Raw genomic sequence first — 14,359 nt, 5'->3', positions numbered from 1 at the left:
GTCCACTGCGGGACTTAACATTGATCGAAATGGGCTACAGGAACTCTCTACCTATGGTAACACTTCGCATGCTTTCACCATGAGAGTGTGGAGAGTCATGGGAGAATGAAGAACGTTAGTTTTCTATCTTGATTTTCAAATAGATTATAAACTTTTAAGTTAGGAAACTATATAAAACTGAAAACTACATAATATATTGAATGTAGTTCTAACAGAAAGAGTCGGGGAAATTAAAAAAAAATATTTTTGACAATTAAATACGAAAAATATTAAGAAATGAAAAAATTATCGAATAAAATTATGGAATATCGTAGTGCATTCCAATACAACTGAGAAGAGGGAAAGAAAAATATCCGAAGATTTTTAGAAGATTAAAGAAATAGGAATTTTAAAATTAACATATTAAAATCTTAATCTGAATATATGGTTTGACATTTTCTTGTTTAATATTCTACTGACACTTTTTTTTAAAAATTGTTTTCATTTTAACAATAAAAAATGAGCGTTGTTCAGTTTTTTTTTCTTATTTTCATTCCACATTAAAGTTAGGACAGAAAGCATTCTGCTACAAAGTGAAATAACATCAACTGAAGGATTCAATATGGCATTTTTTTTTCTGTTCTCAGTTTGACTGTCATATTATGTCGCGTCGTGTTTTGCTTTTTTTTGTACACCAAAGCAAGTTATATTGGGTAAAGTAGTAGCCATATATATAGCTCAAATCAATCATTAGCTATCCATTACAATAAAAAAAGGCAGACATCCAGACAATTAGCTCTGTTGAACACCCATTAACATCTGAAATCTAACAATGTCAAGAATTCCTGAGAATACTCGTTTTAATCAGTAAACAAATTGTTCTCCAGTGGGTGCCTAGTCACTGTGGAGGGGGCAGATGAACAAGCGGACTTTTTGTTTTATTGGAAGATTAAAATGTTTGCAAAAAGAACCATAGATTTATCTCTAATGGTTAACGAGACCTCTAGACTCAAGACTATCATAAAAAGCAGAGGATGTCTTCCCGATACAACCAAAACACAATGCAATTGCGTTTTTTTTTGTCTGTTTACAGGACACAATCGCCTAGCTGCTCAAATATTCCGCATTGGCGTTTCAACCGATTCTACTTTTTCACTTATCTTTTTTTACTCTGGAGAAGTAATGGACAAGGTTCATCCGCTCCGGTCTGTGAACCGCTAAGTTGTAAGGCAGTCGTGGATCTACAGAGAAATCTAGGTACTGGGAGCAAGATCACACATTAGGCAATGACCTCAGCCTTCTTGTTCTTGGTTATACTGTTTGAGTCTGTAATTTTTTAAACTTTTTGTCTAGCCATTAGAAATAGTATGAAAAAGATTTTTTCTTTTGTTTAGCATGAGTTCTCAAAAAATGGCTATTTATGATTGGCAGTCTCAATGTTATTTTGCTTAAATTTAAATAAATCATTCCAAGTTTATTAATGTCCCGCAGTGGACTGATCATTAAGACACAGTTCTCAGCAGATCACCGAAGTCAAGCATCACTGGCTGTGGTCAGTCTGTGTAGGGGCCCCGAGGATGTGCGGTATTGGTCCTCGTTAAACTGTTCTACTGTAAAGTGCTCGACTTCGTGTGCAGGTCGTTGGACTAGTGGGGTTGTCATCCCCTCTGCAGAAGATCGAAATTGTGATGGCATGTCTTTGGATCATCCTTAGGGATGTTTCCCAGACTGTCGCCAATAGCCCACTGTGCAGTTCTAGTGCGACGTAAATGATCTACAACAAGTTTATTAATCTTGGAGAAAGTGCAACGGTTTCGTTCCTAGCTGTTTGGATTACTGTACTTAATCCCTTGAAATAATTAAGTACAGACAGCTGATTCAGTGATTTTGTTTATGGACATTTGACAGAAATTTTTTCAAGCATCAAAAGAAAATATTAGCTATTATCACAGACAATCATAGAATGAAATATGTGAAATGAGTGAAAAAACTGTAAAAATTTATGAAAATTTTTATTACAAGACATTTTAAGAACTATGTACACTTTTTTATATACACAATGCAAAATGGCTTAAGTAGCACCAATATGGACAAATATTCTCAAACAGACGCACTGCGCCAGATTTGGACAGAAATGTTTGGCGTTTGCAAAAAGTTGGTCGCAGAGCTCTGACTAATAATTTAATGTAGTAAATGCACAGGGTAAAGTAAATTACAAGATCAATCTAACATATAAATCTGAAATTTCTATTTTTTTTATGAACAAGAGATTGCCTTTAATCATTCAATGTGGGTATCTTTTTTTTTATACAGTAATATTTTTCTAAGGTTTTTAAGAAAGTTTTGTTTTAAAAATTATAGAAATGGCTTATAAATAAATTTAGTTACAAAAGAACAATATGCAGGAAGATATATTCAAATATGGTATAAAATATTATAACTAGCATATACAAGGTCTAGTTAGAGAGTTTCAAGTTGAAAATGCACAATCTAATTAGCTAAATTTGAAAAAAAAAATTTTTTTTTCTTCTTAATATTTCACTTTATATAAACTGGTTTACATTTTTACAACAATATTTTAAAGTTATATTTATTTTCATATTTGAAACAGCATAGAAACTCTGGAAATTGTAGGCACTTAAATACAACAGTTAAGACAAATAAAAATATTTTTAATATTGACAGAAACACTTTATTTTGCTGTAACTAAGTTCAAACTTTGTAACTAAGTTCAATTAGAACTAAACAAAAATAAGCAATACACTTACTACAAAATAATGAATTACATTAAAGAATGATTAATTTGACTAAAAAACTTATTATTTTTCAAAGAAATTGTTCAGTAATCCACTCGAGTTCAGGGTTTTTAACCATTGAATCACATAAAAAGATTTAGAAGGTTTCAAGTTTCGTCTAGAAATGTAGCATAATGTGATGATCTTAATAAATAACTGCGATAAAGAAAATTTAACTTAAGTGGGAAATTCAGTATAAAAATGAAGATCAGTATAAGCAGTATAAGATGTATCTTAAAAAGTACACCAAACAGATTTAGATATACAGGTACAGTATTATAACTTAAGTTATTAAATTTGTTTACTGTATTAAATGTTTACAACAGTTAAAAATAAAAACATTCAAAATGTTAAGGGTTACAATAAATTGTCCATCTTTTAAACACCATAGTTTTCAATATATATTTTTTGTGTTTTATTATAAAAAAAATTTTCTACTCTAATAAGTAAAAATATAGTGTAGTTATTACAATTTATTGGTTAAACATAAACAAATCTAAAAGAATACCCAGCTAACTTAATTGTTTGATTAATAAGCAAAATACAATACTTAGTGCTATTTTCAGGGATGAGATTGGCCAAATGTCAAAAAAGCTGAATTTTCATGCGAGTAAATCTTACGTGATTTATAGCAAAAATATCAGTAGCATATTCTCATCCAGTTTCGCTGATGTTGTAATGCTTATATATAGCAATAATCGTCAATAGAAAAACTGCCACATTTATTATTTTAAAACGTTTCGTTCAATAAAAATTTAAATATAATCTCGGTTATAACTTTTAACAACCCGAATTAGGCACAGAAATAAGATACATTATCCTAATGCAACTTGTGAACGAAGTATTAATTTATAGGAAAATTTGTAAGCAAGAGAAATTTTAATTAATTAAACACTATTGTCAGGGCATTTGAATTTATGTAGTTTCTTTAACCTGTTTAATTCAAAGAGTCTATGTTTTTCATGTAAAATAATGTGAATTCATTTATTTTATTCACATTGATCTCTTAAAACAGACTAATAAACATAAATAATCTGAACTACTAATGAAGTGGTCCTTGGAGTCAATAGTTAAAGAATACCAGAACTGAGTAAAAGCAATATTTTTTAACAAACTAGCAAGTATATTATGATTTTAATTAAATCACAAAGTAACAAAGCATTTTTACTTTAGTGCAAAACTTTAGCAGTATACAAGATTTCAGAAAATTGAAATAACAAGACTCATGACACATTTTAACAACACCCACAACGCCAGTTAGCAAAATAAAGTTATTGTAAGCTTAAAAACTGGTGCAAATTTTAACACGTGTTGTCAGTAACATTCTGTTGGACACAAAATGGAATGTTGGAAAAAGATTTTAGCACATAGAAACAGTACATGTTTTTAACTGCATGCAAAATAATAATTAGGACATGCTCATAATAAGTTGAACTTCAAAAATAACACTTATTATATTGGATTAAGAACTGGAAAAATATATGAAAATCAGATAATAAACATGAGTGATTATACGAAATCATCCAAAAGGTAAAATTAAAAGTGTGAAATGAAATTTAGTTTTAAATATGAAAGGGAGAAAAAATTAGCATTTTTGGCACAAAAAAGCAGCAGTTATAAAAAAGATAAATTTTTTCAAAATAAGCTGCCATTTACAGATATCACATTTATATAGTTCTGCTCTTCTCATTTACAATGATTGATTTAAATACAAAAACCTTAAAAAAGAATGTATAGATACAATTAAGTATTCATAAAAAAAGGAATAAATCACTTACAAATGCTATCAAAATTATTACAAAAGTAAAATGTTAAAAAAATTAAAAATAAACGTACAAACGAGATATGTAAAAATATAGCTTTGTACTAACTTTGAAAAATTATGATACCACTCAGGCAGTAAGTGAAATGAAGTACAAAGATGTAACAATTGAATTTTCTACAATTTATTTCATTTGTTATAGCAAAAGTGTTCAACTAAATTTCTTGTAAATAGCATTAATATTTGAGGCAAAAACTAACCTTTATTTATTCCAGACTTTTCTTTTAGTTAGTTTCAAAATTGACTTTCTCATTAATTTTCAAACAGAGTATTATTTTTCATTATTGTGAGATTCAATTAGTTCAATTTTGATAGCAAGATGCATGCATGAAAATGGTATGTACAATGTTTTAACAAAAAAGAAAGAAAAAACAAAATTTTTTTTCTTCTTAAAGCAGAAACTTTTTTCATCACATGAATGTGTTCAAACAACTTAAATTTTGAAAGGAAAAAGTGTCATATATAAAAAAACATACACATGAAACAATAATGAAGAAAAAAAAAAGATGCATAAATAATGAACATAGAAGAGGTCAGTAATAACAGATATGAAAGACAAGGAAAAAAAGCTGCATTAAGGGAAAAGCAATTTAATTATAAGTTTTTAAGCATATCACAAAGTTTAAAACAAAAATCTATTTTTTTATTTTGAAATAAATATCTTGTAAATTAGAATGAAAATTATCACCATTTAAGTGCATTAATATGGAACAAAAATAATATAAAATACAGTTTCATTAAAAATTACATCTAGCTGAGTAATTTCTCCAAATTAACAAGAATTTGAAAATCACATTAACAAATTTTTTTTTCAATTTAAAACAATACTATTTTAATTTTTTTCATAAGTAAAATAGTTTGCTTCAATTTTTTAAAGCTTCATTTACTTTAAAAAACAATGATCATGACTTCTATTTATTCTATCTTATTTTCTATGCTTATTTTATGTAATTTAAGATTTCATTTGATTATAAAATGAATACACCTCACTAATTTCAATGAAAACAAAAATGAAAATTTTGATTTAAAATCAGGAACCATTTAGAGAAAAACAAAAACTATTTTACAAATCAGTTATAAATGAGTAGAGCAAAACTTTTCATTCAAAATTTGAGGTTGTTTAGAATCAATATGCTCATAGTCCACATCACTGTCATCAATTCCGCAGATAGCTCCAGAAATATCTGAGAAAGAGGCATTCGTTGATGTGTAACCACCAACTGACATGGACAAGTTATCAAGCCCGTCCCTGAGAAATCCACGTCCACCTTGTGATGGAAAACCATACGTCATAACTTCATCATCGGAGAGATCACAAATTTGGCGCTGATCACCGTTCCACGTATGATCAGGGCTAGTGTTCGCAGTACTTGTGGCATGAGTGGGGAGGTATGAGTTGGGATGACGCTGATATTTGTGGGGGGAAACTGGAAGACTGTCCACCTCATCAGCAAATTCAAGTTCGTTCATTCCAAGGATGCTTTCGAAGTTTGGCACAGGAAGAAGAGCATCATCGAAATCATCGTTATTTTCTGAGTCACCCACGTACTCAGACTGATCAAAATCTTCACTTCCAGATTGGTTGTTATGTTGTTTCAAATCATTTAAGTTACCTACATCACTTTCTTTGGGTAACAGCTCGATTTGGCTAGCCCTGCTGTTGGATTCAGTACTTGGAATACTGGATGAGTCCCGTATTTCTTTGGTGGATACTTCAATAATATTAGCTAATGGTTTTTGAGATGCAACTGCCCAATCTGAACAATCCCATATGTAACCTATAAAATTTAAAAGAAAAAAAAAGTTTATAAGCTGTGTGTAATAAATAATCGTAAGTACGTAAGCTTTAAACTGCTGACAGATCTAGGGAAATGTTTTCTTTAGTAGAATTTCTTTTCTCTAGAAGAACAGGTTTTCTGCACAAGAAAGCAATCAGTAACTTTTATCTTAACTAAATTAAGTGTCAACAGTGAGAAGGTAATTAGATTATAGAAAATAAAGGTGTATAATTTAAAAACCATACAAATTAAATTTTTTCAGAATCTGTTTTTTAAATTTGCAAGTCCTATAGTTACTTTATAAACTTTTTGATGGATTCTGATCAAAAAAGGACATTTCATATATCTGTTACTTCTAAGTAAAGCTAGTCTTTTTATTCTGATAAATAATTTCTTTCTATAATCTCTCTCTCTACATATTTAACGAAGCAATTTCTATATAGCCAGAGCAACTTTGGGGCCAGTGAGCAACAGTGAACATGGAATATACCTTCTAGAGTAATAAATATTTTTTAAACTAACGAATTTTTTTAAAAGAAAAATAATAGTAAAAATATTAAGCTTGAATTAATTTTATTCTCATTGTAACTGCGAATAGTTAATTTTAACAATGTCATTGAATATGTGCTTTTTTAACAAGATGTAATTAAGTAGTACAAGTTATGTTTGAAAATAATTATACAAAAAGGCTTAACAAAAATATTAATAATTAGTTACATAAAAAACTTTGATTATTAAACTTTTATTATCAATATTACTCACTAAGAATTTATATTTAAAAGGTTAAAAAAAATAGTTAAAATACACAGACTTTGTATATTTGTGGTAGCAGGTATATTTGTGTACTTTCATCTTTTTCAAAAAGAAAAAAAAATTAATGCTGGAAATACTTTTTTTTGTTGTAATACATTTCTAAGATGCATTATTTTAAATACAAATGTATGTTAGCATACGTAAACAAACTTCGAAAATCTTCTACTTATAAAATTTATTTTAAATAATGCACTTTTTCCCCCCAAGAATTATTTATTTTTTCTGTTGGACATTTAATCTATCTCTATTTAATATAATACATCTCAATTTCGAAATATACATGGTTGACCATTGGTTTGCATTAAAACAAGCTCAATCCCCATTTCTTCAATTAATCAATTCCAGTCTGAGTTCATTTAAATAATAATCATATTAATTTAAGTGTCACAATAACAAATTATTTTTTTTATTTCTTCTGAAATTTTCTTAAAATGGTTTTACAATTGAACGCCTTAATTAATCATTTTGCACAAAATGATATTTTATGTGATAATGCAATGGGATAATCATGCTTTTGCATGATAAAACTAAAGTTCTTGATTATTCTAAAAAATGCAAACATAATAGAATTTTTATTTTATATCATAACAAACGAATACCATATTCTATTCTACGTGCGGGTAAGAAAAGTATATATAGTAATGCATTTAAAAGTAACATGCACAATAAACATTTAATATTTAGATATATACAGACAAATGTCTATTTTAAAACATGCATTCACGTATATAAAAAAAGTGAAAGACACAGTTGGGAGGGGGGAAGAAAGCATGTTGTAAGTGAATGAAAAAAACAATTAGTATTTTATCCAAAAAGCTATATCTTCAGTATTCATACAAGATTTCTCAACTACAGAGTTCCTTGAATTTTTTCCCAAATAATCTTATAAACTCTGTCTTTAAAAATAAGAAATTTTTTTTCTTCAAAAGTTAGAATAATTATACTAGTACTACTAATAAAAACTGCAATGCATATTATTAACAATTTGTACATAATTATAGCAAAATTTTTGATAAATTTAAGGAATAAGAATTTTGAAAGATAATTTCTCATAACAATGAAGACAAAGTTTCCTAATTTGGGTTGACCAATAATTTGTTAAGAAAAGTGATTGAAATGTGCGGTTTGCAGCATTCTGCTTAGATCACTAGGAAGGGATTCTTACCAACTTTCAAAGTTAATTACAATATTTGCCAATAGATGGCAATGCTTAAAGAGAAAAACTATGAATCAATGCTTTATTTACTTATTTTTTTAAAAGAAACTACATTTCTCAGTAACTACAACAACCTGTAACAATTTGAAAAATTAATAGACATTTATGCAAATATTTCATTAATGGTCTTATGATATGGAATGGTCTTCTTATGTGTTGCAGAAACTAAATTTTATTTTTTTTAAAGTCAGAAGTGCCATCAATTGATTATTTCAAATTTCCTTTTTTTTTCTTCTTTAGTTTAGAAATCATTCCTCATTTTTGGGACTCAACTAGTTTGAAATTCATAACTTACTGTAGAGTAGTTTAAAGCTAATCACAATTCTTTACATAAAAAAAAGGTTCATGAATGATTTACTTTGAATAAAATACAAACATAATTTTTTTACTCATCATTCACATTTCACATTTCACTCATCATTCACATCTGCTTTCTCTTTAATTTATTTAAAAATCAGATAATTAAAATAACCATATTATATCAATACCAAATACATCTTACATATTAATAGGCAATGAATTAGTAAAAAACTATTTCTTAAGATATATACAGTATAAATGAAAGCTATTAATAGTTCCAAGCGGTTAGCTTTAGCAAACTCCATGAACATTATAACATGGATTAGCTAAGCGTGAAGCATTACATACCCTTGAAAAAATCTGTTTTTGAATAAATCGTTGGAGTTAAAAAAAAACCACACATTTATTCCAAGGAGAAAAAAAATTCCATGCAGCAGGCAGTGGGTGAAGAACATGCACTTAATGCAAAAAGTAGGAAAAAAAATGAACAAAAAAAGAAAACTTAAAGTACCTTCCGCAGTGTTTCTTCTCCCACTTTTGTTCTCGGTCGCTGTGTGAGAATGAATATTTGTAATCAAGTAACCAAGATAATAGTTTTGTTTTTAACTAATTGTTGAAATCAAAGATATACAAATTAAAAAAATAAGACAAATAAAACAGCAAAAAATTCCTACAGCTACAAAAAGCCAAAGACTTTTAAAATACTAAACTCTTCTTCAAAGTAAACACAATATCAAAAATCAGCATGCTTTTACCTAGAGAAAAAAATTGAAGTTCTTACACTAGTGATATTGTTCATTCACTTCAACTGTATTCCAAAAAAGAAAGAAAAAACATAAGATAGAAGCAGATGAACTAATAATAAAAAAAAGGCAAATTACAAACCAAACTGCTTTTAATACAACTCCAATGAAATAATACTACTACTAAGGCATTCTAACACTTTGCTTCCTATTTTTAATGGTAGAAATAGTAATTTAGGAAGATTTGTGAGTGATGAAGTAATCACTTTTTTTTAATCACCAAACTGCTTTAAATACAACTCCAATGAAATAATACTAATAAGGCATTCTAACACTTTGCTTCCTATTTTTAATGGTAGAAATAGAAATTTAGGAAGATTTGTGAGTGATGAAGTAATCACTTTTATTAGATTAGATGGCAATGGGCTGGGTCAAAAAAAGATCATAATTGCACAGAAAAAAGGATACGGCTCATAAACAAAAAGTGGATGGTCTAATTAAGACTTATGAAAAGGTTACAATCTAATAGGACCTGTAATTGTGATTGGCAAGTTCACTACCAAACTAGCCCATCACTGAGATAAGACACTTTGATAAAATTGAGTAAATGCTACTTTGTTCTTAAATAGGACAGATATTAAAAGTAACACAATAGGAAAAGTTATGAAAATTGTTTATTATGATATTTCCTTATGCTTACAATAATATTTTGGAATTGGCATGTTAACACTTGGCATCAAAGTTATTGCCATTTAATTTAGTTGTATAAAGTTTCTTAGTTGAGTAAATGCTAGCTTGTTTTTAAATAAGACAGGTAATATTAAATGCGATACAATGGAAAAAATTATGAAAATTGTTTATTATAATTAGTATTTGTTAAGGCCTAGAATAATATTTTGCAAATGAAAAGTATGTTGACTCCTTGAGTTTTGATTTTGAAGTTTTTGCCATTTAATTTGGTTGCTTCCATGTTATGCAAAATTATTTTTTCTGCATTAATCAATTGAGAAGAAGGGGTATAAGAATTTTTTTTTGTTAAACACATTTGCTCAAATGTTCAACGTTTGGAGGATTATTATACATAATTATTAAAAATAAAAAATATTTCTGCTACAGTTTATCAAGCAGCTTTTACAATTTAAAAGTTACAGCAAACCTAAATCTACTTTGTTTGGCTTACTAAATGTAAGCTAACTAGTTCTGAATAAAGAAATCTAGAGACTCATCAGTTTTTAAAATTCTTCAGTGTAATGCTTATATGATAAGTTCAAAATTTCAGTAAATTTAATCTTCCAAGCATTAGTCCTACTGCTCAAACTTTAAGCTGATGTTCAACATTGTAAAAAAAAAATTCTTCCGCTATTTTTGAACGATTGCACATCCCAGGAAAGATTCTACACAATTATGCCCAGGGGTAGGAGTTTTAAAGGAGAAAGAAAAAAAAAAGTGGTTAATCAAATATCTTGTGTTTCAACTGTAGATATGACATTTCAATCTTAAAAACACATTTCAAAATAAACAAGGATATAGTTAATTACAGACACAAAAATATAATTCTGCAGTTGCACTATATTTTTAACACCATGTTATTTGTTTCAGTAAGAATAGAAATTTATAGTCTAAAAGAAATGAAACTATCAGTATAAAAATACGATTTTGTTATTCTTTAACTTATTTTTTAAAACAAAGTTATTGCAAAAATTCTTAACTATAATAAATATGTTTAGAAAAGTATTTCTCTATATTAAAACTAAAATTTTGAACTGAATTAAAAAAAAACAAAAAATAATGAGTTATATTCACTACCTGGCATGTCATCAACAGAGTTGAGGCTTAAAACCGAAGGCACACCAAGGCTGGACGGACCACGAGATGGCACAACTGGAGCAGGTATTGTATTCAGACCAGGAACATCACCAACTTTACGCATTTGCAGGTCTGCAAATGGAAATATTTATGGTGAATGCAATCTAAGTTTCATTGAATAACTTTGAAGAAGTTTCAAGTTTTTAAAAAGTTAACAAGATTGATGTGATATATAGTGACGATTGAAAGGAAATGATGAGAAGAGAAAAACCATACATATTAAACAAATAAAATATTAGCTTCTTTGTTGGAGGAAAAAATCAAGGGAGCAATAACGCAAATATTATAAAAATTAATATATAGCTAAAACTAAACATTATAACAATAATAGATATGCTAAGATGCTTTTTACAACTTCCTTGAATTTCTACTTTAACATTAACCCTTCAAATTTTATAACTCTGGGTAAAATTATACTGAAATAAACCTCCCATACTCGATTTTCCCATTAAATAACATAGGGATCACCAGTTTTTTTTTCATGGTTGTTGATAACCAGCAGAAAAAGTAACTCAGGTTCATGGTATCAAAAAATTGCTTGCATTGAAATTTTCTATTTGAAGAACAAGGAGAAAAACAGTTTATGTCTATAAATGCTAATTCTAAAAAAAAAAAAAAAAANAAAAAAAAAAAAAAAAAAAAAAAAAAAAAAAAAAAAAAAAAAAAAAAATGACAGACAGGAATCTCCTGCAACCAATCTTCACTGTGTAATGATTCTGGGTAATAAAAGACATTCCATGCCAATGACTTGTCAAAATTTAGATATCCTCAAAATTCACCAGATGTCATTTTGTGAGAAACAGAAATAAACCGTCCCTCCCCCTTAATCTTCATTTCTATGTCAAATTTAAAATTATTAAAATATAACAATGTTACAATAATATAAGAATTCCTAAGTCATGAACAGCCAAATTATCTTAGTGTCTCACAAAACATTTGGAATACTGATTTGGTTTTGATTTCATATTTACTACATGAAATCAAATACTTCATTATATAGAGAAAAAAAACAAGCAAAATATTTATAAGTTTTACCTTTTGGTACTTTATTTTCATACAGCTTGCTCTTTGATTTCAAATGATCTTTATCCCAATTCCCTTTTTTCACTGAATCGTTGTCTGAACTGGACGGAGGTGGTGGCACCAAAGCAGGAATCACACCAGTAATAGAGGGTTTGCTTATATTTTGTACATAGTCATTACTTTGGCGGGGAAAGTTTTCTAAGTCATCAGCAGCGCTACCATAACTACGGACCGTATCGAAGTTATTGAGGGCATTGACAGAATCTTGAGTACTGGGGGTGTAGGAAGCAGGTCTTGGAGGTAATGGAGGAGTAGTGAAACTAGTCGTGACTTCTAAATTACTTATTTTACGATTTAAATTGTCTTTTTCAAATACAGAATTTTTTAATAGATACTCATTAGTTGCAGTATCTAGTACTTCATTATTTGGTCTCAATTGTTGGCGTTTATGTCTATAACGCCAACAGCATACCAAGATCATTGCTAATAGAAGAATAAAAAATACTACAACAGATATACCAATGATTTCTTCAATAGTAGTATTCCAGCTAGAAGACGTAATTGAAGTTGTAAATAAATGCTCATTACACAAGGAACCAGTCATATTTGGCGGGCAGTGGCATTTAAAGCTACCCTGAAGATTTATGCAAGCACCGCTGGCACAAGGAACTGTTTGGCACTCATCTATGTCATACTGACAAAGCTCTCCATAATATCCATTGCATTTACAAATAGGGCCAAAAGTACCCTCCTCACAAATTCCTCTATTATGACATGGGCTTGGTTTGCAATAGCGACCAAATTCACAACGTTCACCGCTGATTCCAGAAGGGCATGTGCAAGTATATTTGTTGTCATGTTTGCGACATATTCCGCCATTTAAACAGGGATTTGACGCACAAGGGTCTAAATCTACTTCACAGTAATTTCCTTGATAACGAGCAGAGCATTGGCACATAAATGCAGAACTTGTAGGAATACAGGTACCACCATTTAGACAAGGTTGGCTGCTACAAACTCCTAAATCTAAAAGGACACCACAGTGGAGATCTATTTTTTTAACCCTGAAACCAAAAAAAATAACTTTAATTTGTGGATATTTGAAGAGAATTTTTGCAATTGATAAATATTTTGCATAGTTTTTTTTAAATCAAATTTAGCATTGAAAACTTTTAGATAAATCTACATTATAGCAAAATTGAAGGTCGAAACAGTCAGCAGGGTTACTAAATATACGAAAAATAAAAACTTGTCTGTTCGACGCCACTTGAACCCCATATTTTTCTCTTTTTTTTGTCAAAGATGCACACCAATTGCATTTTATCATTTTGTTTTATTAAGTATGGAATTAAGATTATTTTTTAATCTTTCGAAAATTACTTTATTTCACTCCATGTTTCTTAAAATTTTTCTTCATTTTAGAAATGAACCATATTACCATATTTCAAGAAATGTTTAAAAAGAAATAGCTTACATTATCAATATTAATAAATTTTTTGATGGTTTAAATTTTTTTAAAAAGAAGCAACATGTTTTGAAAAAGTAACCACTGTAAAAATTTAAAATTCCAAGAGCTCAGTGTGATATGCGAGTTTGGTTTTAAACATAATGCACTAGCATGATAATTACACAAATAATGTAAGCTAAAATATTCATATTGCACAATTACAATAATCTGCAATATAATGACTTAGGATATGTTCAGCTTCAGAATCTGTACACATTACTCTGATGAATTAAATTTTGTTATAAAGTTATCAGTAATTTCTAAACAAAATAAATTATAAGTAAATTCTTCTTGTTTAGAAATTATAGATGAATCGCACATCAAATTTGTTGAAATATGATTTTTTTCTCGTCTACATCGTTTACTCAACTTAGACTTGCTATTTGTTTATGTATTTTATTGTAACTGTGAAATATTTCATTTTGTGTACCTGTTTTTGTGTTAAGAATTTTATAGTGCAAGCATTGAAATCTTTGTGAAAGAATATAGAATATGTCACTTTAAAGAGCTGGTACTC

The 14,359-nt window shown here is 28.7% G+C and overlaps 1 protein-coding gene across 1 annotated transcript in view; it reads right to left on the bottom strand.

Annotated features, from left to right (window-relative positions):
- Positions 1–1,974: 1,974 nt before the first annotated feature.
- The window catches only part of LOC107446303 (fat-like cadherin-related tumor suppressor homolog), a 432,818-nt gene continuing 420,433 nt past the window's right edge, over positions 1,975–14,359 (bottom strand). The window contains exons 34-37 of the mRNA XM_071177570.1: positions 12,348–13,399; positions 11,253–11,384; positions 9,215–9,253; positions 1,975–6,374 (exon numbers count right to left, since the gene is read on the bottom strand). Coding sequence (XP_071033671.1) covers positions 5,671–6,374; positions 9,215–9,253; positions 11,253–11,384; positions 12,348–13,399 — 1,927 coding nt within the window. The 3' untranslated portion in view covers positions 1,975–5,670. The remainder of the gene's footprint in view (positions 6,375–9,214; positions 9,254–11,252; positions 11,385–12,347; positions 13,400–14,359) is intronic.

Source organism: Parasteatoda tepidariorum, chromosome 2, assembly GCF_043381705.1.
Source record: "Parasteatoda tepidariorum isolate YZ-2023 chromosome 2, CAS_Ptep_4.0, whole genome shotgun sequence".
Classification (NCBI taxonomy): Eukaryota; Metazoa; Arthropoda; class Arachnida; order Araneae; family Theridiidae; genus Parasteatoda; species Parasteatoda tepidariorum.
The sequence above is the reverse complement of the archived record's forward strand: the minus strand, read 5'-3'. Positions and strand labels throughout refer to the sequence as shown.